The sequence below is a fragment of the Heliangelus exortis genome, chromosome Z (genome assembly GCF_036169615.1).
Source record: "Heliangelus exortis chromosome Z, bHelExo1.hap1, whole genome shotgun sequence".
Classification (NCBI taxonomy): Eukaryota; Metazoa; Chordata; class Aves; order Apodiformes; family Trochilidae; genus Heliangelus; species Heliangelus exortis.
Window position 1 is genome coordinate 32359177 of NC_092454.1, and position 26772 is coordinate 32385948.

General features: G+C 39.9%; 1 protein-coding gene across 2 annotated transcripts in view; it reads right to left on the reverse strand.

Moving 5' to 3' along the window:
• Nucleotides 1-20691: 20691 nt before the first annotated feature.
• ERCC6L2 (ERCC excision repair 6 like 2) overlaps nt 20692-26772 on the reverse strand; it is a 52179-nt gene continuing 46098 nt past the window's right edge. For both annotated transcript variants that reach the window (XM_071731960.1, XM_071731961.1), the window contains exons 18-19: nt 23615-23802; nt 20692-21741 (exon numbers count right to left, since the gene is read on the reverse strand). In XM_071731960.1, the coding sequence (XP_071588061.1) occupies nt 20784-21741; nt 23615-23802 (1146 nt within the window). In that variant the 3' untranslated portion in view covers nt 20692-20783. The remainder of the gene's footprint in view (nt 21742-23614; nt 23803-26772) is intronic.

A 26772-nucleotide genomic window follows, 5' to 3' on the forward strand; every position in this document is an offset into this window, starting at 1 on the left:
TAGGCATTTGCATTGTGAGGCTGTTTTCCACAACAAAAGGAGACAGTCTTTGAATGTGGTCTTTGTGCTTTCTCTTTGACCCCAGTTATTTGTTGCACAGACAACAAGTCGCTGTTGCAGTTCCCTGGCATCTGTACTTACTGTCGCCACTAACCAGTAATTTCTGGTGCCCATTTTAGGGCCAAGCCAGGCATTCACTGCTTTTTGGTTGCCTCCTTTTGCACTCCACATACCAAAGAAGCCCACAAAACAATATTGAAACTCTGCAGCTCTACACAGCTCCATTAATTTTCTTAATAGAATCAAACACTCAGAATTTCCTTTGTGTCATTCTTTCTCTGTTTGGAGACACACTTTTTATTAACAATACACAGCAATTACATAGAGTGACCATGATTTCCAATAATTACACTGAATAGTGTAAAACAGCCTCATGAAAATTAGCTTTATACAGTCTGCTTTGTCTGTCTTCTTGAGTGGCACACAGCAGGCATCAGTATCTGCTTAGACAAGTTTTAACATCCTTACCAAAAGTTTGTATGTCCCCACGTTATGCTCCCGTCTTCTAACCTGGCAGGTTCCGCTATGCACTGCAAAGTACATCCAGACTTTTTGACAGGTATCTCAAATGTGCTATTCTGATGACAAATCTGCAGAACCACAACAAAGAGGAGGAACGAGAAGAAATCTTTCCAAGTGGGACAGGCACCCTGGAGTGGGGCGTGATCTTTTGTTTTTCCACATAGAACTGTCCTCCTGAAGGCAAAATCAGTTCTGCTGTAGATTACGGGTGGTAGATCATGATGATTACAGTGTTTTGCTTCCTTTTATGTTTTACTTCCTTTCATGTTTTACTAGAAAAGGCTCACAAGAAGAAAATCTGGTGACAGACACACTCCCTACCACAGTGACCATACTTGACTTTTTGTCTCACCCAAATATATATGGTAATATATATGATCTACTATATTTGATCTACTGTAATATATGACACACTTTTTAAAAATTATTCAAAGGACTTTGTGTGAGAACTTGGGCAGCAAGTATGTCACCTTAAACTTTAAAATAGCATATGAGGGCAGGATGGTGACGAGGCTCCTCACTAAACTGAAAGACCCTAGTATTTGCCTCCAATGGAACAAGAAGAGCTATTACAATATATTCTACAATTATTGTATCATGAGACACAGAGAAGCTACAAATTAGTTTGGTTGTCTGCCTCCAAATTGAAAACTGCCAGTAAGATAGCAATGGAGATACCCTGAGGAGATAAGAAATATTTTAATTGGGAGAGAACTGGCAACAGGGAGTAAAGTCAAGGGGCCAGCATAGAAATGTGGGTCTGGAGGATGTATGAAGTTGGTGTTGGGTAAAGGATACAGACAACTCTGGAAAAATAACTCAGGCCTTCACATAAATGTACCAAGTTGCCTGCTGTACTCTGAAGTTACACAAAGGTGCACCTTTAAGAAATTTAAGCATTAAGAAAACATGTGCTTAATATTGAACAAAGACATAAGGTTCCTTGAAGGCAGCTACTGCTTACAAGCCATTATCTACCCTTGGTATCTACCCTTGGAAGAAAATGGTCAGCTTTTTCGTTTAATGTTTTTCTAAGATTTACTATACATATTCTGAAAGCAGTAAAAAGGTGTGGCCTAGGAATGCAGTGGAAAATACAACAAACCCTTGCAGCAAGTAGAGAAACAGAAAGCAGAAAAAGCCAAGATGAGGTTATGCCTTCTTGGGATTTCAAAGCCATGATTTTTAACATTTTTTTAACATAATGTAGTTCTGCTGATCACTGAACATGACAGGATGAGAAGACCGCTCAGTATTTTAGTAGAGTTTAAATTATGAATAAATGTACTACACAAAAACTTTATTTTCTTTTCTGCATGTCTCTCTCTCACTCACCCCTCTAGAACAGTTTCCTCAGAGCTTCTCACTTTAGCAGTTGAGAGGTGTATATTCCTGAAATCTTCTATCCGTACTTGATTGAGCAGAAGAAACTTATGTATTGCCCAGAGAGAATGAAAATAATGGAAGTGAAAAAATGTGTATAAGGGCTGCAAAGCTTCATTACTTAAAGGCCTTGCAAAATATAAAAAACATACCTGGCAAGAATACTGAAGAGCAGGCAGTAATGATTAAAATCACTTGGTTACTGCTTCAGCCTGTGTATAAATTATCCCTCTAGAGGCCAGCAGAGTATCAAAAAACAGTTACTGTGAACCAGACGGTAACACCACTGTAGAATCAAATCTTATCCAAATTATTACTGTTTAAAACTTCTTTCAGTTGTCCAAAGGCTGCCTTTTGCATTGATATAGAGCTGTGCTGCAAATATAGTAGGAATAGAAAAAGCATGCTATAGTATTACCTTCTTCATGAATCTGATTTTTTTTTTTTTTTTACATAGGGTTATGGGTGTTAGAAGTAGAGAGTGCTTAGTAGACAGGACAGATTTATTGCTTTTATTCATGTAGAGATGACCTGCTCACTTAAGCAGTGTGCTTGAGATTAGTGAATACTTGGGACAAACTCTGTGCATTATAGTTAGAGCCAGGAAGGGGACTCTACCATGCTCCAGCATTGACTTGCTGTCCCTGAACTTTGTGTCTTGGTTTTACTGTATGTAAAATAGACTCTGTGATACTTACAATGCATGGCTGACCTGGAAGAAGCACTTCTGGCCTCAATAAAGTGGTATGATTAATTTCTGTAATAATTTACACAGAAGAGCCTCAATAAAGAGTGCAAGGAGAATGCAAAGCAACAAGAGATCTAGCAAACGAAATGCTTTATTGTTTTCTTCTAATTAGTGTGTTGATCTAATGCTTTCACTTAGAGCAGGTTGTATTCTAAGGCTTGTTCCTGTAGCCCTTGCACAGTCACATTCCCACAGATGTTTGGTGGAGGAAGGCCTCAAGATTCAGCTTTGTGTGTTTTGTCTTGGTGCCAGGAAATATTATCCTTTTAATTAGCAGGTCCATTTCTTTGATAAGTACTTAAGTGGCTTCCCTGCAATTTCATGCCTTCAGTTGTCATCCAGCACCTGGGAGGTAAGGAAAACGGAAGCCAGCACCAAATATTTCCATTGTTTCTACAGAGGGGTATTTCTGAAACACTGTACTTGTGTGGGTGGGCAGACGAATGGATAGACAGATGGAAAAGGGAGTTTCCTTTATGGGATTCCAATAATTGCTATGTGGTTTACATTCCATTCATCTGAAGGACTCTGATTTTAATCAGAAACAGGCTTGGACTACTAAACTACCTCTAGTGTTCAAACCATGCCCTAGCTTTCAGCCAGTGACTTTTCTCACATGCATCTTTTCTTTGTCACCCACAAGCCCCAAAGAGTAATGTGGTCATTTACCACCAAGGACTCATCATCAGATCCTATAATAGAAGCTGGTTCAGAGCACTCTTCCAGACAGAGGTTTTCTGATTGCTGACTTCACAAGCAGAAGCACTTTACAGTGTGCTATTTGAAATTGGCATCGATTTCTCAATGAGGGTTTTGGGTTTTTGTTTTAGTTTTGGTTTTCTTTTTTTCTTTTTTTTTTTTTTTTTTTTTTTTTTTTTTCCTAGGTTCATCCAACTCTGGGAAAGACTTGTCTGGACAGTGTCATGGAGGTCTGGCAGCACAGCTCAGTCTTAGTATCCAGATGCTAATGCATACAACTGCTGAGAAAAGTCACATATTCAGCAGTTGACTTGCTGCTGTGAATTAAACACAAATAAATGAGGGGCTTACACCTTGTCCAGAATTAGTTATATAAAATAAAGAACAACAAAAGATAAATTTCAGCTTTGGAAAAAGTGGAGAACTTCAACACTAAGTGCTGTCATCCAAGGGCACAGAAAATATAATGACTTCTGTTGTGCAACGGTATTCTGTTATTCAGAATTCTCTCCAGACCATTTGTCTGGAGAGACAAACAGCAAACTCTAAAATTTCTTCAAATCTCACCTTTCCCCATCCACTAAGCTGTTCCACTGTGAGGATTTGTTTACCCATAACACATGTCTCAATATATTTATCTTTCCTGGGTCCTCTGTTGACTAGCCTGTCTAGATCATAACTGCAGATGCTTTGGAGATTTCCATACCACCCTTGACCACACAAAGTGTCTCATGTCCCAGCTCTCTCCCGTTCTTACCATTTGGGCAGGTCTTCCAATCATTCCAGCAGAAGATCTGCTTCTCGCTACACAACCTAAGAAAGGAAGAACAGTTTTTCAGCTCAGGTCTACAGCAACCTGGGTTTGTCACAGACTTCTTGCATCCAGTGTTGACCTGCTCTGCACCTTAGTTTCCCTATGGGGAGATGGTACCTAGGGATAGATGCAAATCTGTCATCAAAGTGAAGGCTAAGCTACCCACTCATCCCCACATAGAAGATGCAGTGGGGGAGGTCTGTGGCTCTGGCCTGAAGATACAGACAAGAATTGCAGTGTTGACACTTCTGTGTCTGCAGGTTCTGCAAATACCACATGCAACATGGCACTGGCAACTTATCAGTCCTTGGCCTGCAACGGGTAAGCAAGAACTGCTAATGCTATGAAGGAATTAAAAATAACCAATAACATTTTTCTCTGTTGTGATTCAAAGGCCTCTTGTTAATATTCAGTTCCCCACTGTTTATTCACTGTGAGACCCCGGGGAATCAATTTAACATGGGTACTGGCAAGTGAGAAGTATTCGAAGTTGAGTTTTAGATTGAAAAGGTCTCACGAAATTCCCTTTCCTTCAGCCCAACTTTGTCTTCTCATGCTACAATGAAGCAGGAACCTCTCTTCAGGAAAACACCTATACCCCTGCAGACTGCAGACCTCTGAGAGGTGTGGGTCCATCACAGAATCATAGAATCACAGAATGGTTTTGGTTGAAAGGGACCTTAAAGGTCATCTGGTTCCAATACCCTGCATGGGCTGGGACACCTCCCTTTAGACCAGGTTGCTCCAAAGACCCATCCTGCCTGGCCTTGAACACTTCCAGAGATGAGGCACCCAAAATTCCCTAGGCAGCCTGTTACAGTGTCTCACCACTTTCACAATGAAGAATTTCTTCCAAATGTCTAACCCAAATCTACTCTCTTCCAGTATAAAAGCATTACCCTAGTCCTATCCCGACATGCCCTTGTAAAATTGTCCTTACCCAGCTTTCCTGTAGGCCATGTTCAGGTCCTGGAAGGTGTCTGTAAGGTCTCCCTATAGCCTTCTCCAGGTTGAACAACCCCAACTCCCTCAACCTGTCTTTACAGAAGTGCTCCAGCCCTCTGACCACTTCTGTGGCATCATCTGGACTCACTCCAACAGCTCCATGTCCTTCTTGTGTGGGGGGCTCCAGAACTGGACACAGTACTCCAGATGGGGTCTCATGAGAGCTGAGGAGAATCACCTCCTTCAACATGCTGGCCATGCTTCTTTTTTCTGTTTCCTTTTTGAAAATGGGGGTGATGTTCCTCTTTTCCTTCCAGTGGAAATTTCACCATATTCCCATGATTTTTCTGCCTTTTTCCTCAGGAGCTGCAGATGGATCTTGTCAGGCTGCAAAGATTTGTGCACTTTTGGGTTCTTCAGATGTTCTGAAACCTGCCCTTCTCCTATAGTGGGTGGATCTTCCTTCTCCCGGTTTCTGCCTTTGCTTTCTGTGACTTGGGCTGTGTGGCCAGAGCTCTTAAGAGTGAAGACTGAGCTATCAAGGGCAAGAAAATTGTTTCATACCTGGCACTGGATGCCTTAGCCAAATTGCATTACCTTATGTTGTCCTGAAATCTGAGTCTCCAAGATCTCTGTTCAAGATTCATTCTGAAACAGATTCTCCCATCTTAATTTAGTTCAGAACAGCAATAATTTAAACCCGTAAATACACAGGCTGGACAGTTCTGATGTCAGGTACATTGCTAATTTAGAGTAAATCTATAAGGATCAATTTTTTGATAACTGAGTAATGGACTGAAAGCAGAGTTTGGAGTACTCAAGACTGTTCTGGCCAAATAATTCCCAGTTAAAAGAACAGGAACATTTGGTAAGGTTCCCTGGTGTTATTCTGTCATTTGGGTTTCACCCACCCGCAGTTGCTGGTTTGATTCATTAAAATTCTGACTGTATTCTGGGACTTCTTCTCGTTTAGGCTTTTATTGGTGGGTTTGGGTTTTTTTGGTGTTGTTTTGTTTTGTTTTGTTTTTGCCATGAAATAAACCATAATTTGTTCTGCATGCCAAGATTTAGCACACAGTTAACATTCACTACTCTAGTGCTTTTCTGCTGGACACCCATGGTTTTCCAGGGTACAACCATTTACTTCTGTTGGATACACCAGAACACCTCGATACAAGGAGTCTTTGGATTCCTCTTTTTTAGGGTGACTATAATGAGTTTGCACCACATTTCATTAGAGTGAGGTGAAATGAAGAATAAACTATGACCTGCACACCACAGGGGACTTCCAGAAGCACAGTCAGTTCATTTAATCATTCCCCATTGATCTCCCCAAACTGATCAGACAGCACCTCAACACACCAAGAATTATAATCCAGTTTTTAATGTTAAGGTGTGATTGCTTAAACTCCTGCATTTTTTCCCCTTCTTTTCCTTTGGCTGGCCACTACTGTTCAAGTGTTGCTGAAGGTTGTTCTGTTTAAGTATTAAAAAATGCTTAGCTAAATAGGTTAGCTTATTTGCTTTTGCTGATAGTAGCAGTCCACCCACAGAGCCTTTTCAAATCTCCTCGGTGTTTTGGAAAGTGGATAAGGGACTTATTTAGTGACATGCAAGTTTTGCCTGAGCCAGGAATGAAGCGTGCATTTCATGAAATGAGAAATAATCTGAGACCACACACAGGGTGTAATTTCTGAACTCCAGATCACGCTCTCTTCCCCTGGTTCTCGCACACACATACACACACACACACTCCTGTTAAAAAACAAGATGATGACTGACATCCCTAAATCCTTTAAGCATTCTTCTACAGCTAATGGCAGAGGGAGGTTTTCAGAGCTTAGGCAGCTCATTATTAGCAACAAGCTGATGAAAAAATAGATTACTACAGTATGTGCATAGCATGCCAGACAGAAAAAGCAAAAAGCATATGACATCTAAACACAGCTTTCAGAAGGAAAAACTGCTGATGCAAACATAATGCAGCTATTATTACTGCATAGGAAGATGAGGAAAAGCCCTCCCTACAATTTTCCTAAAGAATAATAATTGGTTCTGTCAGTCCTTGTTTAAGCTAAAATCAGTGAGTGTTTAAAATATTATTTTCCATTATAACCCAGTGAAGTAAAACAGACAGATAAGTTAATTGCATTAAAAAACCCTCATATCCTTTCCTCTCCTAGGCATAGGAACTACGTCACATGGCTGGTGAGAGCAAACTGCACACAGAATAGGCAAAAGGCAAGATTTTCCACAGCTGTTATTTCATTGTTTCAGTATCACCTCCAGAGTTCAGTTCAGCCTTACAGTAAGCAAGTACATTTAAACACTGAGACATTGGCCAACGCCCTGTCCAACTTTCCTTAAATATTTCCTTTATAGTGGCCTAAAAGAAGTGACTTGATTGCTTTCAACAGCTAAGGAGTTCTTCCACATTACAACTGTAGCATGAACAAGCAAAAGAGCTTATAGATGGACTTCAGTACCTCATTTGTTGCTTTGTACCTTATCGCTAATACCATCAGTATACTGAGACATCAGTATCTACTCCATCATCCTGAACATTCTGTGTCTGCTTTTGCATACAAATGTACATCTACGCTTGTATTAAACACACTGCTGTTACTTCCACCAATAGTTAAGCTTGCTTCACACTTTACATTATAGGATCTTGCTTTCATTTGTTTATAACTTTGCCAGACTCTAAGTGCTCAAGCTGAAATTTTCCATGCTGTCTGCATCAGGCTGAATTTTTCTGCTAAGTTTCAACTAAAATAGTACAGCTGTTCTGAAAACGGGGTTAAAGGGGAGCAATCTCCATTTTCCCCATGTTTCTTCTTACAGGCATTTAATTTAAAATCATTTTGTCTGTGTGCTTTGGGAGAGATATTGAGAGAGGGAAAAGGGGTTAATCTACTGTAAAGGATCAGACTGTTAGGTTCATGCCCAGTACTAGCCTACTGAAAATGTGCCAAACTTTGGCTATGTTACAGTTCTAAAAACTGTTTTATCTGTGTTCCATTTAAGTCTCAGAGAGTACCACCATTGCTTTCTGAATACTCCACTGAAATAGAAGATGACCTAGGCTCCACACACCTTCTCTGTGTCCATCACAGACTGTGTGTGCATCCTTCTCACAGATCAACTGATTAAGAGTCCCAGTTACAAAAGCATCTATAGGACAGTTTCGTACTTGTCATGCAAATTGTAGTCCTTCTAGCCCTCAGAAGCTGCTGTGGCACCAGAACTGAGAGCTTTGAAATTCTGCCCATTGTATCTATCGATGGTGCTCATGCAGGACACTTGAGAAGTTCCCTTGCATGGAAGCAAGAAAAAAGATTGAAAAGTAGAAGACTCAAGAGACAGATGTAACAGGACAGCAGAACAGCCAGGCATAACCATATATTGTGTTAATTACACACTCTCCCCAGACTGTAGAATAGAACTAAGAATTCACAAATGGCAACACACTTCTGTTAACATTTCTGTGACATCTACCAGCAACTACATTCTTTCTTCCCCTAACTGGCTGATCCACAGAAGAGACCGTAACCTACTGCTTCCTGCTACTAGCCACTCCTGTTGGCCAAGCAGCAGAAATTTGGGTTTAAATGTTGACGACAATCTACATGGGAATCAATAATTTCTGAGCAATGGAACCCCTTTTCCTTTTGGCCTTGCATTAAAGTTTTCAAAATGCCCATTGTCAAAACTGTTCTAGAAATATTAAAGTTATGGAAACATTCATAGGTTAGAAAATGTCAGCATTAAAAATGCTCTTGCAAACTGGTGTAATTGGATTATGGTACAGTTTAAATGCATGCTCATTGATGCTTTTTCCTCAAGCCGTCTGTGGGAAGGATGCAGAAGTCCCCACTTCTCTTCAGAGGGCACCATGTTTCTGATCGCTTCATTTCCTTTCCCTTTCAGATTTGCAGCTTTTCCCTATGGCTGTCCCAGCACAAAGACAAGAATGAAGAAATTCCAGGTTGTGCCTCCAGGCCAGCAGAGGCTGAATAAAAGGCCACAGATGCACAGTGGCTGCCATCTTGGTGGCAGCCAGTTTCTTCAGAATGCTGTGGGAAATGGTGTCAGGAGCTTTACTAAAATCCAGGTAGACAGCACCCACAGCCTTTTCTTCATCCTCTGAGAGGGTCAGCTTGTCATAGAAGGAGCTCATATTCACCAAGCAGAACCTGCCTTCCACAAAGCCATGCTAACTGGGACTGATTGCCTTGTCATCCTGCATGTGCTGCATGATGGCACTCAAGATAATCTGCCCCATAAATTTCTCCAGCACCAAGGTCAGACTGACAGGCCTGTAGTTCCTGGATCCTCCTTCCTGCCATTCTTGTAGACAGAGGCCACATTTTCTAACATCCAGCCTACTGCACCTCACTGGTTAGCACATACTTCTTACAGATGATGGAAAGTGGCTTGGTGAGCAGTTCTGACAGAAGTACCCTTGGATGGATCCCATCTGGCCCCATAGAGTTATGTATCTCTTAAGTGGTATCTCTAAACATTTCCCCTTGGGTTACGGGGGCTCCATTCTACTCTGTGTCCCTGTCTTCCAGCTGAGAGTGCCAGGTACCAGAAAGCAATTGGTCTTACTACTGAATACTGAAGCAAAGAAGGCATTGAGTGCCCCACCCAGCTTTTTCTTCTGTTTTGTCAAGTTGCTCATGTATTTATAGAAACATTTCTTACTGTCTTTTACAGCAGTAAAAGTTCTAGTTGGCCTTTGGCCCTTCTAATTTTCTCCCTGCATAGCCTAATGACATTCTTGTAGACCCCCTGATTTGCCTGCCCCTTCTTGCAAAGGAACTAAACTCCTCTTTCTTGAGTTCCAGTCAAAGCTCCCTATTCAGGCAGGTTGTTTTTCTTCCCTGTAGGTTTGTCTTTTGGCACAGGGGAACAACCTGAACCCTAACCCTAGCCCTGAACCTGTGCTTTTAGAATTTCCATCTTGAAAATGTCCATCCTTGCTGGACTCCTTGGCCCTTCAGGACTGCCTCACAAGGGACTCTGCTGATGAGTCTTTTAAACAGGCTAAAATCTGCCCTCAAGAAGTCCAGGGTAGCAGTTCTGCTGACCCCCTTTCTTATTCCTGCAAGAAACAGAAAGAACCACTGCCATTTCATGATCACAGTGCCCAAGATTCCCTCCAACCATCCCCTCACCATACATCCTTCTCTGTTCACATGCAACATGGCCAGCAAGGCACATTGCCTAGTTGTCTCCCTCACCAGCTGTGCTAGGAACTTCCACATTCGCCAGGAACCTCCTAGACTACTTCCTCTTGTTGTGTTGTATTTACAGCAGACATCTACTAAGGTGAAGTCTCTCACAAGAAAAAGGGCCAGCAATTGTGAGGTTTTTCCCAGATGCTTATAGAGTATTTTGTTTGCCTCTTCATCCCAGTTGGGTGGTCTATAGCAGATCCCACCATGACATCTGCCCTGTTGGCCTTCTCCCTGATTTTTAGCCATAAGCACCCAACCCTAACATCACCATTATCAAGCTCTAGACAGCCAAAACACTCTAACATACAGGACCACCCTACTGCCTCTCCTGCCCTGCCTGGCTCTTCTGAAGAGTCTGCTGTGTCTGCAGCACTCCAGCTGCAGCATGGTCATTCTACCATGTTTCTGTAATGGCAGCTATATCATAGCTTTCCAGCTTTCCTGGCTTCCAGCTCTTCTGGTTTGTTGCCCATGCTGCATGCACTGGTGTAGACACACTTCAATTGGGCTACTGATCCCACCCCCTTTCTGAAGGGAGAAACCTTAATCCCTACCTGACCATCCTCATGTGCTGCTGTGGTTTCTAACCCATCAATATCCAAGGAGTCTTTGCTGCTGCATGGTTCTCCTACCTCCACTAAGACTGCAGACAGCACTCACTAGCTAGGATAGTCTTCATTTAAGTGTTATTCACAAAGGTTAATTAATACTTGTAGTGCCTGAAACAAAGGCTAAAGATTAAAAACACAACTTTAAGCAGTTTTTCTTACTGTTACTGAGGATTTTAATATTTCCACTACAAAAGGAAGATCATCTTGCTCATCCCTTTAAGTGCCTTCCTACTGCTCCTGTCCCTTTCAATTAGATGGCATTTATGAAGATCATCCCTTCATACATATCCAGAAATGTTTCATGAGAAATAACACAATATAGGCCAAGTTCATTCTCCTATTTCTTTTCTTCCCTATCAGAGACATAAATGCCACTGAAGTCAGGTATTTGCTATGGATGCAAGTTATGATTTTTCAGTGTTGGCAGCCCAAGATTATGAGGTTGAAAAGTGCCATCCATTGGTGATTCACCTGATTAGCATGACCAGTGTTGCAAATAACATCCCTTACAAAGTAACAGATTCTGATCTTGTCAAATACTGCATACAGTGTAGTCACCTCATTAGCAGAACAGAAACTTGACATTTGATTAAAGACAAGACATCCCTTGATACTTCCTTCACATACAAGGCTCTTAAATTGGAAGTACTGTGTTGCAATCCTGCAATATATTTAACTGGAACTACAAAACAGTCAGGGGCAGAGAGAGGCAAGAGGATCCTGAATGATTTCAGGTACACTAGCACAGTATCTGTACTGAGAAAGACCAAAGCAGGCACACATCTGATTCTGCCACAGAGGTGGTAAAACCAAAGCACAAAAAAAAAAAAAAAAAAAAAAAAAAAAATTAAGAAAACAGCTTTTTCAGAGGTACTTAAACTATGGTTCCAATTAGACCACAGTATGAATTTGTTTTCTTTGCCATTGAGTTATAAAGCAGAACAGCTAGGAACTGTGCTGGAACTTTCACTGCAGCTTGAATCACGGAGAGGCCAACGCTGCCGACAGTTGTGAGCATTTACCTCAAACAATATAAACAGACATCTGGTATTTGTTTTTAAAGTAATTGGCACTGAATGATTTTCGGGGTGATATAGGAGATCATGTTTACATGAGTGTTCACTTGATGGAAACAACATCAAACCATAGGGGAAGAAAATCCCTTTAGTATAAACAGTTCTGTTGAAGTAAAACACAGATTCATTCTGAGCTGAGCTGGTATTTGTTTAGAAACTGAGCAATCCCCACTGCTTTGCCATAGACTTTAATAGGTACAGTGTTAGGGTTTGCTTATGTTGCTATCAAATATACTATCAATGTTTAGCCAATGGAACTTGTTTCAACAGACCAGTGCAAATTGTAATGTAATTATACTGTGGTTGTACATTTTCAGAAAACAATGCTTTTGGTACAGCAGGCCTGCTCAGACTCCAGTTGGGGTGAGTTATGTGTGCAATCCCAATTCTGCCTTAGTGCATGCAGACTCACATATACAAGGTCAGGTTTTGACTGCTCTATTACATCCTCCCAACTCTAGCAAACTCAAAGAACAATTGAAATAACCTGTCCTCAAGTATCACACATATGCAACATACTTACCTTCAATTACTTCTTTTATTTTAAAGTACAACAGTCACTTTGTCGTTGCAAAAGGCAGTTTTTGGATGCCAACTAAACTAATGCTAGAATGCCAAGCAAACAACTCTGAAGCCCTCCAATCACCTTGTTTAGATGTATTTGACTTCTCTTTCAGAATCAGCTGGCAGAACTGCAAGGGTCCTCTTATGATCCATGTGTGTTCTATAGGAAAAGAGGCACACCTCTTAAATGATCTGAATCACTGCCTGCCTCTCTCATCTGCATATCTACACATGCAGCTAAGAGCACTGAAACTGAATTTCCTGAGTTATCTTATACCAGTTACCTACTCTCTGGGTGCCTTCATCAGGAAGGTAGTTCTGGCACAAAGTCTATTAGACAATTACTAATCTTTTTCTATAAGATGCATCAGTCAAGATGTACTGAATCGAGCAACATGTAAATGCAAGAAGAGAGAGCTTTCATATTACCTCATTTATTGCATAAGCTGGAAGACATAAATAAAATACGCAGGATGTTGCAGAACAGAAAAAAACCTATCAGAAACAGCAGTTAAATGCTTCCATGAAAGAACAGAACCTTCTCCTCCTGTTGTTAAGATTGTTAAGCAAGTAACTTAAACCATCCTTTTCGTACCTCGTAACTGTATTTTCATCTTTGAAGTGCCCAGTGACACTCTGGCTGTGCCATTGCACCTCCCTTCCTTCCCATTAATGATGCTTTCACTCACTGTGCTGAAGCCATGGATGGCACTGTCATCAGTCCACCCTTCAGTACTCTAAGTCCTGACCTGCTAAAGCTGAACAAATACATCCTTCCAAAGGGCCCTACTGTGCTCACAAAATGTTTGTATATATATCCTGACTTTCTCAAAACACATGAATGATCTGAAATTACTCATTCTCCCTCTCCCAGACCAAATATAAAATTTGTGTACCACATGGCTATTCCCAAGTTTATTTACAAGCACAGCTCCAGTTTGCAAAACATGTTTGAGATCCAAACTATACTCCAAATCCCAGAACACACACAGTATTTTTAACTTGGTCTGGTGACAGTTTTGTAAACAGATTGCTGACAGAGCTGCATTTGTTAGCATAGACAGGGCAAGATTTCTTGCTATTTCACTGGCAACCTGTTTTTTGTCAGTTTTGTTTTGGTGAGGTTGTTTGGGTTTTTTTTCCCAAAGAATTTCTACCGGTGGCAATAGGAACTATGGGTACACCCTCTTTGGTCTGGGATCTAGAGCCAGAACTCACAGGAACCTTATGGAGTAAAAGAACAAAGAAAAAGCAATAAGGAACAGTAAAAACCTAGTAAGCCATTTCCAGCTGAAAGTGATGACAAAAAAAGACACCCTCTTCCTGCTGGCTGATTTATATTGAGAACAGGTGTTAACTAACATGAAGACATCTACTTAACCTATAAGGCTGTTACAGTTTCCCTCTGGCCTGTGCCTCCCTGCAAACATGCAGGAAACTGCACACAGAAGCTGTATGAACTCCACTCTACCGTAATGCTAAATACAGCACCTCCAGCACTTCCTCCATTTTTAAAGCCAAATAAAATTATAATCAGACTCCCAAGAAGACAAAAAGGTTGCTGTTTTTAATGTTTGAAGTGTAAGCCTTCAAATATAGGTCACAGTCTTCCCTTCTGAATTTGTTCAGCTTATTGTTTTTGACATCATACACAAATCTTATTCATGACAAAAATATTTTGAACACAGATCCTTACAGCACAGAATTGTTGTAATTAAGGCTTAGGTGAGCCTACCAAGTAAAATATGTTAAATTTGGAGAAATATACAATGGTTTAGGTTGAAAGGTACCTTAAAGATCATTTAGTTCCAACCCCCATGCATGGGCAGGGATGCCTCCCCCTAGACCAGGCTGCTCAAAGCCCCATCCAGCCTGGCCTTGAACACTTCCAGCTTCTCTGGGTAACATAAGCCAGTGTTTCACCATCCTCACCCTAAAGAATTTCTTCCTAATGTCTAATTTAAATCTGTGCTCTTTCAGGTTGAAACACTTGCCTCTTGTCCTATCACTACATGTCCTTGTAAAATGTCCCTGCTTCCCTGCAGGCCCCCTTCACAGGAATCTATACTAACATAAATTTTACTTCAAGACATTTTCCTGCCGCTCTACTTAATTCCAGATAACAAACGCATTTCCACAGATGGAAATTTCCACTTTTCCTGCTTTGGTAGGGGGGTTGGACTCGATGATCTCCAGATGTGCCTTCCAATCCCTATCACTGTATGATTCTATGAAATTTATTATCAGTATTTAGCATACATGTGAATAAACCATGAGCTGCTATGGAGCTTTGCTTTAAGCATATCACCTTACAGATTAGACATACAATTTCCCAAGTGCTTCAGGAAAATTATGATGGCTTCATACTTGGGAATCAGTATTGCACCTGTACAGTTCCACTGCTCTGAGGTTTTTCTAAAAGAAGTAAAATGAGAATTCTTATCGAACTCAATCTGATTTTGCCTTCTCCAATATCAACATATTTAGACAAAATAGTGGTGCTCAGGTCAAACCTCTCCATAGTGTCCTGATACCAACTGAGATAAAAATGTTCATTTAGCCTCTTCTTGCCCTTGGACTAAGCAGGTACCACTCCTGCTTTCTGTCCTCATTGCACCTAATCTTCTTTAGCTAAGCAGCAGTTTGTCTAAGAAGAATGCTGTACAGAAAATCAGTAATGATGCCATCAGTAAAGAGCCTTAACTTTACTATTTATTACCATCCGTAAGAACGTTCCACATATGCCCTATCTTGTTGACTTCCTTCACATCTACGTAGTTCAAGGGTGCCAATAACTAAGTTTCATGGCTTCTTCTTTTATTTTTGTTGTCAAGAATTCTTTTATAGAAGCTGCTCCAACTGACAATCCTAAATTTCAGTTCATAAATATCACTGGGTATAATGCAACGTTAACAACACAGATTCAGGGTAGAACAGTTAGGGGATACATATATCTTATGTTAGTTGCCTGAAAATACCAAGCCTCTTACTGCTTTATCATGTATATTAAAACTGAGCTCCTGAGTCCCTTGCTCCTTGTTAAATCAGCTATCCCAATTAAGTTTTAGATGGCTTACACTTAAAATAAGCACGTAATAGTTAACACACAGACAGGCAAGCCTGCAGTATCTCCCCATGAGCTAAAGAAGATGCTGTTACAAATAAAATTTAAGCTTATTTTCTAACGGGCAGGCATCCAGACCACAAAAACCAGCACTGCTCACAGACTGCTGCTGTGCTGCTTCAGTGTCTGTGCTTTTAAAATTTCATAACATTTACCCTTTCCATAAAGCAACTCATACAATATACTCAATGTAAAACTCTCCACTATTAGAGCATTACATTTGAGATTTCAAAGCTTACAAAATCCAAAGATGTGGGCTAAGGTTTCCAGACCGATGTGAAGCCCTGCCCTCTTTTGGTTATGTGTTATGGTAAGATGCCCCTTCACCTGATCTGTGAATGTGACAGAATATTCCACAAATGATATATGACATCACTTATCTTATAACCACTTCTCCAATCGGCGAAGAACTTTTTTAATGTTGTTAGAGCCAGTGTTTTTGAAGTAATATGGTAACTTATCTGTATATAGAAATTCCTTACTCTATATATACTACATGTCATAATCTCAAGAACTGACAAGGTAAACCCTTCCTTTCTGAAATACTGGCAGTATATTAAGAAGACGAAGGAGATCCAGCAGCTTCTCCCTCTCCCCCAAGCATGTCTTGGAAAGTATTTATTATGTTCTCAGGGATATATAGATTTATCTATGTTTTGCACCCAAAATGCTAAAGGAAACCTTGAGGTCCTGTTCCTCATCATGTTAAGAGATAAAATGAGTATGTTCTGTTAGAAAAGCAGTTGAGTGGGGTGCAGCCTTTGTTTATTCATGACTGGGTAAAAAACTGACACAATTATCTATCATTCCACTAGATAATGCATGCATTTGATTCATGGGGATCAGAGAGAGGAGCTGTAATCACAATTTTATACATACTTATTCTGAAAGCTTAGGTCTGTAATTCTACATAGCAATAATGAATTGTTGGGCAGAACTAGGGTTTTAAAAGTGCAGTGTAAAAATTACTTGCCCTAAAAGCTGTAATTGTGAAGAGAAAACAAATTCAATGTTGTGAGAAGTGCAATGATCATAACCAGGCCCATTTCAACTCTGAGGATGAAGTTAAATGCAGAAGACATGTAAATACATTTGCTTTAGCTAAACCACAGCAGCTGAACAGACACCCAGCAGCTGTCATGCCAAAGCCAGAGGAATGCACGGCACACACTGCTGCAGACAGAAATCTGCCTATTTTTTTTTTGTAGCAGAAGTGGCATAAAGCAAGGACTGGCACCAGTGCTCTCCTCAAGTATGGACTGCTGCATAATGGACTTCAACAGCCCCCATGGTAGAGCAAACACATTCCTGTGCCCATACTTGCATTAAGGCCCATCGTGTTCCAAAAGATAACGACTGCTCATAAGAAGAGAAGGCCATCAAAAAATTTCCAGAATTGCCTCCTGCTGAAAGAAGGCTCAAAGTGTAATGGAGTTAAACAGTAGGATATGATCAAGAGCACAGATTCTCTACTCTCTCCACAGTGAAGGGATGCATGGTGTGTATACCAAGTGTACCTGGGCCAATTATTCCTTGAATTGCTGGTCATCCTCCTAGATGGGATAATGGAGCTGCTTCCTAGATGAGAGAATGGTCTTGAAACTGGATGATTAACTGTACCCTCATGTACAGTGATGTGACTGATCAGCACAGGGTTTTTTCAGGTGGCAGTTTCAGATAGCAGTTGCCCCCCTCTGCTCTCATCTCATGAGATCCTATTTAGAATATTGCATCCAGCTCTGGGGTCTTCATCTGAGACAGACATAGGCCTATTAGAGTAGCTCCAGAGAAGGGACATGAAAATGGGTCAGAGGGCTGGAACACTTCTCCTGTGAAGAAAGGTTGAGAGAGTTGGGGTTGTCCTACCTAAAGAATGGAAGGTTCCAGGGAGACCTTATTGTATCTTTTCAGTACTTAAAGGGGGACTTCATAAGGAAAACTGAGAATGACTTCTTATTAGGGCCTGTCAGGCAAGGACAGAACAAGGGGTAATAGTTTTAAACTGAGGGGGTAGATTTGGATTGGACATGAGAAAGAAAATTTTTCTGTGATAAGGGTGGTGGGACGATGGAACAGGTTGCCCAGAGAGGCTGTGGATGTTCCATCCTTGATGTGTTCATGGTCAGGTTGGGTGGGACTTTGAGCAATCTAAGCTAGTGAAACATGTCCCTGCCCAATGCACTGGAGTTCGACTAAATGATCACAGAACTGCAGAATCAGAGTTGGATAGGACCTCTAGAGATCATCTAGCCCAACTCAGTTCCCACAAAAGCAGGATCACCTAGAGTACATTACACAGGACTGCATTCAGAAGGGTTTTGAATATCTCCAGAAAAGGGAATTCCACAACCTTGCTGCCAGTGCCTTGTCACCCTCATAGTGACAAGAAAAAAACTTTTTCTTATGTTTAAATGGAACTTCTGATGTTCCAGGTTGTGCCCATTACCCCTTCTTCTGTCACTGGGAACTACTGAGAAGCCTCTGGGCTGCAGCCTCCTTACATGCTTTAGATACTTGTAGAGATTAACAAGACCACCCCTCATCCTTCTCTTCTCCAGGCCAAAGGGTCCCATCTCTCTCAGCCTTTCCTCCTAAGAGAGATGCTCCAATCCCCCAGTCATCTTTGTTGCCATCCACTGGACTCTCTCCCGTAGTTCCCTGTCTCTCTTGAACTGGGGAGCCCAGAACTGAATGAACTGTTCCAGCAGTGGCCTCAGGAGAGCAGAGTAGACGGGGAGAATGACCTCCCTCAGCCTACTGGGCACAATCCTCTTTATACAACCCAGGACTCCATTGGCCTTCCTGGCAGCAAGGGCACACTGCTGGCTCATGGATAATCTACTATCTGTCAGGACACCCAGATCCTTCTCCTCTGAGCTGCTTTCCAGCAGGTTCACCCCTAACCTGCATTGGTGCTTGGCCTTCTTCCTCCCCTGGTGCAGCATCCTACACTTCCTGTTATGAAACCTTATCAGCTTCTTCTCTGCCCAGCTCTCCAGCTTGTCCTGGTCACACTGGATGGCAGCACAGCCCTCCATAGTGCCAGCCACCCCTCCCATCTTTGTATCATCAGAGAACTTGCTGAGGATACACTGTATCCTTGTCTGGGTCATTGATGAATATGTTGAACAAGACAGGACTGAGTACTGACCCCTGGGGGGACACTGCTGGTCAGAGGCCTCCAACTCGACCTTGTTCCATTGATCACCACCCTCTGAGTTCTGTCACACAGCCAGCTCTCAGTCCACCTCATTGTACACTCATCTAGCCCACACTTCTTGAGTTTCCTGATAAGGAATGTTATGGGAGTCAGAATCAAAAGCCTTAATGGAGTCAAGGTAGACAATATCCACTGCTCTCCCCTCATGTAGCCATCCAGTAATGATGTCATAGAAGGCAACCAGGTTAGTCAAGCACTATTTCCCTTGGATAAGGGATCCTTTATAGCTAGAGGTTCCCTTTTCAACCCAAACCATTCCATGACTCTAGGATCTTATGGTTCTTGAGAGGTGCTGAGGCAGTTAGATGTTGTGTCTAGTATAATTTCTGTGCTTCAGCTGTATTATGCAACATCCTTGGTGGAATGTCCCAAAGACACACTCCTAGGTTGTTCCTGCTGCAGAAAAGGTTAAAGTATCACATCAGATCAAACTGATGTAGACAGGATAAACTACAGTTATGTAAGCATAGTATGACTGACAAACCTTTTGACTATCAGCAGAACATGAATTCAAGCTGCAATACACTTATCAGTAATATTCAGTGCCAACTGCAGAACTCAGCAGAAGATTACATTTCACTTCCTAAAAATGTTACCTGACTGATTTTTAAAGAATATGCACACCAGGATCTAAAAAACAAACTGTGGCTATATAAGTGCCCACAAAATTGCTCATACTAAAGCAGCCACATTTTAAGTGACTAAAGAAAAGAAAAAAGTCAAGCTGCAATCTTCACATGCATGGTACTTTCTAAGTGCACGAGCAATACAACAATATATTTAAAAGTTCTTCAGAATTGAACGTGCACAAAATTAAATTTGTTTTGATAAGCCAAGCAAGAAATGTTTTCCCAATATAAACTTTTTTCCCTACCAGATACTAAAGTGTACGAAATAAATGGAACACAACAGTAAGTCTGAATTTCTGAATGGCATTAGAATCTCCCCGATATTTACTAGGAAATGGTCTATGTATTTTTTTTAACGACTATTCCTGTTCTTTCCTTGCACAGAAAGTTAAGCACCCAAGTATTGTTCAGACCACGCCACCTCACAAAGACAAGACTATAATCTATAAAAACAAAAAATGGGAGATGAAAGAGTAATAAAAGATGAAATTTGACACCTGGCATCATTTATTGTGATGTAGATTTTCCACAGAAAAAACTTGAACAAACAAAAATAGTTTATTTTTCACATAAACTAAGCTGCAAGTCACTGCTACAGGATACTGAAGAAACCGAGAAGCTCAGCAGCTTCTAAGAGAGACTGAACACAACAAGAAGAACAACAAGAAAATGTAAAGGATGTTAGACACAAAGACAACACCCATATCTCATGAAGTCTGAGCCTCTAGTAGCTCAGAAAATATGTAGAGTAAAGTTGTCAAATACTTTTAATACCATCAGATTCTGCTGAGATGGCTGAAGGTGTCCTAATGAAAGGTGACAAATTACTCAGTACTGCTAAGTCTAGAAATAAAATCAGGATGTAAGAAAGGAACATGCACTCAGAATGTTTTAAAAAGTTTAATTAAAAATATATAATAGCTTACAATATTAAAAGCGCACATATGCACTATGCATATGTAATTCCATATATATTCACATCTATAAAACATTGATAAATCTGTATAATGACAAACACAAATTCATCACTTCGCCTTTAATTTCATGGAGGCATTTCCTTGCATACTGCTGAAGCTGTTCATAATCTAATGTTTCAATGAAATTATAGTGCAGTTCAAAGAAAACTTTCATTTCACTGAATTTCAAAATGTAGTAGTGGATGCTACATCTGAATCATCTGGACTGTATTTTTTCCACAGAAAATTTTCATTTTTTTTCCAAAGAGAACTTTCACACCCTTCTCTCTCTTCTGTCACTGGAGGATGGGGTGCTCTTTCACATAACTTCTGTATGACTGCTATGTCTGTGAGCTTTCTGAGGCTCTCCTCATTGTCCTCGTTTAACATGTCCCAGAAGTCTTTTGGTCTGTCCTTTGATTTTTCTACGGGTCCTGAAGGTAATCTTGGTGATTCTGTAGGCTTGTTTCCATCATTTTTGAAGAGGTCATTGAGAATAGAGGTATCTCCAAGTAAGTCCATAAAACTCTTTTTCTCACAAGTTTGGGCTTTTCTCTCCCTATCTTCTGACTGAGATAGGGATCTTTTTCTTGGCAGCTGTGTTCCTTTGGAATTCTGCTGTCCTTCACTACTTTTTACGGACAGCACCTCAATTATTTCTGATTTACTGCTTAATGAGCCAGAAGCCATAAAATCCTTGATTGCCTGACTTTTTTTCCTTTTGATATGTTGAGCAGCAACACTGGGTGATTGTTTATATTTTACATCAATACATGTATCTTGCATATAGGAGTCATTGTGAAGTTGCTCGGCTTCTCTGTTACAGGTCTGTTGGTTCTGTGTTTCTACAGTTCCACTCAAAAGCTGACTGTTAGCTGATGAAGATTTAGACTTAGATGCTCTAAAATTAAGAATAAATTTTCTTTTTTGGACATGTGGCCCACCCAGCTCTCTTTTCCGAGAGTAACTTGAAGCTTGTGTCGGTATTATAACTGGGAAGAACGATTCCATCTCTGGATGCTTGGTAACATAGAATTCCTTCAACATCTTCTGCCTTTTTTCTGATGTTGCTTTTGCAATATATTCTGCCAGTTTCTCCACTGATCCCATATTAAAATGGGATACCATTTCCTCAAGTTGTCTCCTGCAATTATCAAGAAGGAAAAATGGACTGATACCTTAACTGGAAATAAAAGCTGCTTTCAAGCAATTCACTCAACACACACACTTCTCACATCCCAGAAAGTAATTGCTAAAAATAATTTCCTTATTTGTAGTTTAGTTTATTTTGATTTTCAAAGAAAAGAAAGCATAATGATCTCAAAATTGAAATGGGTTCTGAATCTCCAGTTCCAGTGTGACTCCCTCAGTTTATGAGCCAAAGATTTCAGCATAGGTAAGATTCTATACCAAAGGACCAGAGTTCAGAAGGATGCACATGGACACATGGTACAGTGCTTTCTGGAATAAAAGAAAAAAACAAAAAAACCCACAAAACCCAAACAACACCAAAAACCATGAAGCAGTTTCTCAACACCTTTTAAAAGACTTGCTAAACAAGACCTGAATAAACACATTCACAGGAGACAGGAACTGTTGATGCAGTCCTACCTAGTGAGCTATGAACTATTTACTTCTGTCTAAGAGATCTTCACAATCAAGTTAACCATGTTTTGGGATAAGGTAACCTAAATGGGAGGCTGGAGAGGGGGTCTGATGCTTTTCAGATATGAGACACGCTGCCTGCCCTGTCTGAGGGCTCCAGTGGGCAGTGACATTTAATGCTGTTTGGTCTTAAATACTGCTGGACTCCTCCCTCTGTGTGTGAGGTGACTGCAGCCAGCTTCCCACTCGGCTTTGCAACTACCACAGACTGAACTGAGGCATCTCATCATCCTCATCCACTGCACAGCAGATGTACTACAAAAACACAACTGCAAGCAATGTGCTAACAGATGACTTACTGTTGAAGAGTGAATGTGCTTCAGCTTCTTGCTAGATATGGCTTTAGGATCTTGGAATAACATCCTTAATTACTTCACTGTCTTCGAAATCTTTTACCTCAGCAAATAATTGAGAACTACAACTACTGTTTTGAGTATTTTTTAGGATGAAACATTCTTCTCCATCTGCCTCTTAAATAATTTTTTTTTTGTTTGGTTTGGTTCTTGGTTTTGTTTGTTTGTTTGTTTTTTTCAGTACCAGTAATAGTAAGGAAGTCTGGCAGTTCAGCAGTAACAGCTGGGTTGCTGAGGCCAGCTGACTAACATGACCAATTCAGAACACAAAGATACTACCTAAATACCAACCCTCATACAGTGATTTGTTATTTATTTTTCAAGGCTAAATTAAAAATGTATACTAATTCCCAGTTCTATAGGTTAGCCTAGTTAGCTACAGTTTTACACTATTTTGACACACCATCTGGATATTTTTATTGAACTTCTATCTAGGTAGTAATGGAATTTTAGTATCATATGAATAATACTGATAGCTGGGGGGAAAAGGGAAAATGAGGAGACATGAAAATTATTGCTCTTCCAAACATGAGGGGAAAACCAACATACTTAAATAAGTAGTAAAAATACTGAGCATTGCATTAAAAATAAATACAAGGTCCAACTTTGTTTTAACAGTCTTCCAGTGAAAGTGATGAGAGCTGGGCTAAAACAGTCAGCAGTCAGAAACTCACATTGTAAAATCTCTTGCTTAAACACTGGATTGTAGTCCTTCATGGTACACATACCACAAATACTGCTGTGATGACATCTGCACAGGCATATAATATATCATACACCAAGTCAGTATGTTAAAGTTATCTGTGGGTTCAACTAATTTTATTAATCAATCATAGCACTCTTTGTGTAGTGTGAGTGGACACTTCCCATTGGTTCCCCTGCCACAGAAAACTATCAATACTCCCTCAGTATGGGTGAAACAAAGACAAAAGTAACTGCCTAGAGGGAAGTTTGCTTCAACCTTACAATTTTACTTCCACGTCACCGAAACCATCTCACCTGCGGATCTCTTTGGGTGTCTTTCCAACGAAGAAAGTGGTTGAACCTGCTCTGTGTACTGTTTTGGTTTTCTGTGTCACAGGATGCATAACATAAAGGTGATGCTGCTTACTGTTCATCAACATTTCTTGCCCTTCCTTAATCATGTTGTTCTCCGATGTGTCGTCTTCTGGGTCTTCTTCATTTTTCTAGTAAAACAAGACACTGAAATTGTCAAAACAGCTATGACTGGGACACAGTGATGATCACTATTATGCTCAGTTCTGACACTCTTAACTAGTAATGATTTGAGTGCTAAGAATGGCATTCAGAGCTTTAGTGTAAACGCCTTACTCAGTCACAAACTTCCAGGGACACAGACAGCGAGTAAGAAATCAGTCTTGGCTCTCTAAGAATAAGGTGGGATATCTTTCCAAACTCATTAATTGTGAGGCTAAATTAAGATCTCCAAGTTCTCTAATGTATAAATGGATTACACAAATACTTAAACCTGCCCCACAAGACGCAAATCTCAGTTAGAAGCCCAAACTATACTATATATATATATATATATATATATATATATATATTTCACTCTCTACAACTACCTGAAAGGAGGTTGGAGCCAAGTGGGAGTTGGTCTCTTTTCCCAGACGACTTTCAACAAGACAAGAGGGCACGGTCTCAAGTTGTGCCAGGGGAAGTTTAGGTTAGATATTAGAAAGGATTTCTTTACAGAGAGGGTGATCAAGCATTGGAATGGGCTGCCCAGTGAAGCGGTGGACTCTCTGTCCCTGGAGATACTTAAAAAGAGGCTGGATGTGGTACTTAGTGCCATGGTCTAGCAACTGCAGCAATGGGTCAAGGGTTGAACTTGATGATCTCTGAGGTCCCTTCCAACCCAGCCAATTCTATGATTCTATGATTCTATGATATATAAATATAATACCTATGTTAATAGCTTACAGTCTTAAATAGATAAATTAATTGAGGGATTTCTGTATTAGCATTAATGGATTTTTTTGATTCACTGTTTCCTGCTTGCTAATCTATGTTACACAATTTTTGCACAGCACATATTCAAAACTCTTAGTTACTTTAGAATTTTAGATACTTTCAGAAGAGATAACACTGCACTTACCTGCAAATGAACAGAAAGAAAAATTTACATTACATTTTCATGAAAAGACTAATAAGATTCAAACTGATAAGATTAAAATTTTGAATGTAATGGTCATAGAAAGCTAATGTTTTAATCAAATTCATTGATTAATGTTTTAATCAAATCAATTTAATCAAATTCTGTAACAGGTCAGCTGTTACAGATCACCTCATCATATATTGACATTCAACATCTTGCAAAAAATATAACCCTATTTACATCCTAGTTATATTTCAGAAATTCTGAAAATTTGAAAAAGCATGCCAATGGAAATATGAAAATTAAAGAATGTGTTTGAGCAGGGAGAAAAAGCAGAAAAATCAGAAACAATTTTTTTTTCCCAAATGAGGTCAAGGGAAAGAGTAACTGTTAAGTGATGCCCTCAGTGCCATAGTGACATGACTTGAGGTCATCTGCAGCTTAAAATTGGATGTGGGATCTACAAGTTTCTTCCCAGTGTGTTATTATTTGATCTATGTTCACTTCATTTACTTCCATGGGCTGTTCACAATGTTCCTGAGATTTAGGATCTCTCATCTATTCTCAATCCATTAATCTGGCAAGTAATCTCAAACTGGCACACAGCAATGTTAGTAGTAAGGGATCCACAGGCATAAATTTTCATTCTTTAAGCTAAATGCATAACTCCAAAGATAAAAATTTCACTGCACTACTAAAAATTACACTACACAAAACTGAATCAAAAGCCTCAATTAAGATAAAAAACCCTGTTCTCCCAATAACAGTATGATGACAGCAATAAAATTAACATTCTGTGATTAAAACTAAGAAAAACTGAAATAACTATTTAATATGTCTCCATGTCCACTAAGGGTCATACCTGAATTTTGCTATTCTGATAGATATATAGATGAGGATTTAGGTAAATATAGGATTTACACACACAGATGAAAATATTCCATGTATCTTTTTACTTGTGTTGCCATTAAAAAAGTAAAAACTTCAGTCAGTGTTCCAGAACTGCCAACAGTCCACACTATTTTGGTCCCTACTGAATTTTACTTCCAGTACTACTCTCCTCTTGTGGCCAATTTCTTTCTGTATCTCACTCAGTGTTTGTCTTCTAAATCACCAATTTGAATCTACTTCATGACAAACATTTCCTTTCAACAGTTTTCTATTTTCTGTTCCCCAAGTACTTTCTGCACGAAAAGAGTGTGTGTGTGTGTGTGTGTGTGTGTCCGTCCCATTATTTGCTTGTATATTAAATTCTGTGTTGCCTTTGCAGCACTGGTCTTGCTCATCTGAGTTACCAACTATAACACATGCATAAAGCATTCTTACAAAGCAAGACTGAAATTAATACAATTCAGCCAGGAACCTCTGCATCTTGTTCTTACTTTTCTGATACTTGATCATTTAACAGTCCACTTACATTATTGAATGTCAGACTCTATGTTATGGTCAAAAGAATAAAGGAAACAAAAATCCTTCAACACAAGAAGTATTCTTTGCATTTGGAAGTGTGCATTATCTTTGTTTAACTTAATGTGTCTTAATTAAATACTTCAGTAAGCACAAGTGTTGCCAAATGTCTTGAAAGAACATTTTAACAGTTTAAGATCTAACTACAGCACTTTCAAATCATTACTGGAAAACTGGAATAGAATAGTGATCAGCTCATAAGCACACCTCAGGACTAGAGAGATTCAACAGAAAAAAAGAAAAGAGAGTAAAGAGGTACAAGTCAATTTTTTTTTGTCAAAAAAATCTGTTTTGCCAAATAACAAGTCTGGCTTTACTTTATGGCTAATCCACATAACTACTGAAAAAATGTTAACCAATTCAACACAGGGAAAAGAAGAAACAGTCAAAAAGCCCCCAAATTGCATCAATACAACACAAGTTCTTTCTCTTGGAATTAAGATTCCATACAACGCCTACGTAAGTAATAGCAAGCTTTTCTCTCCCTTTAAAATGTAAATAAGCTTAAAAGATTCAATCTCACGAACAAGTTTTTCTGTGTGACAACTAAGAATCACAGTTTAGAAATCCA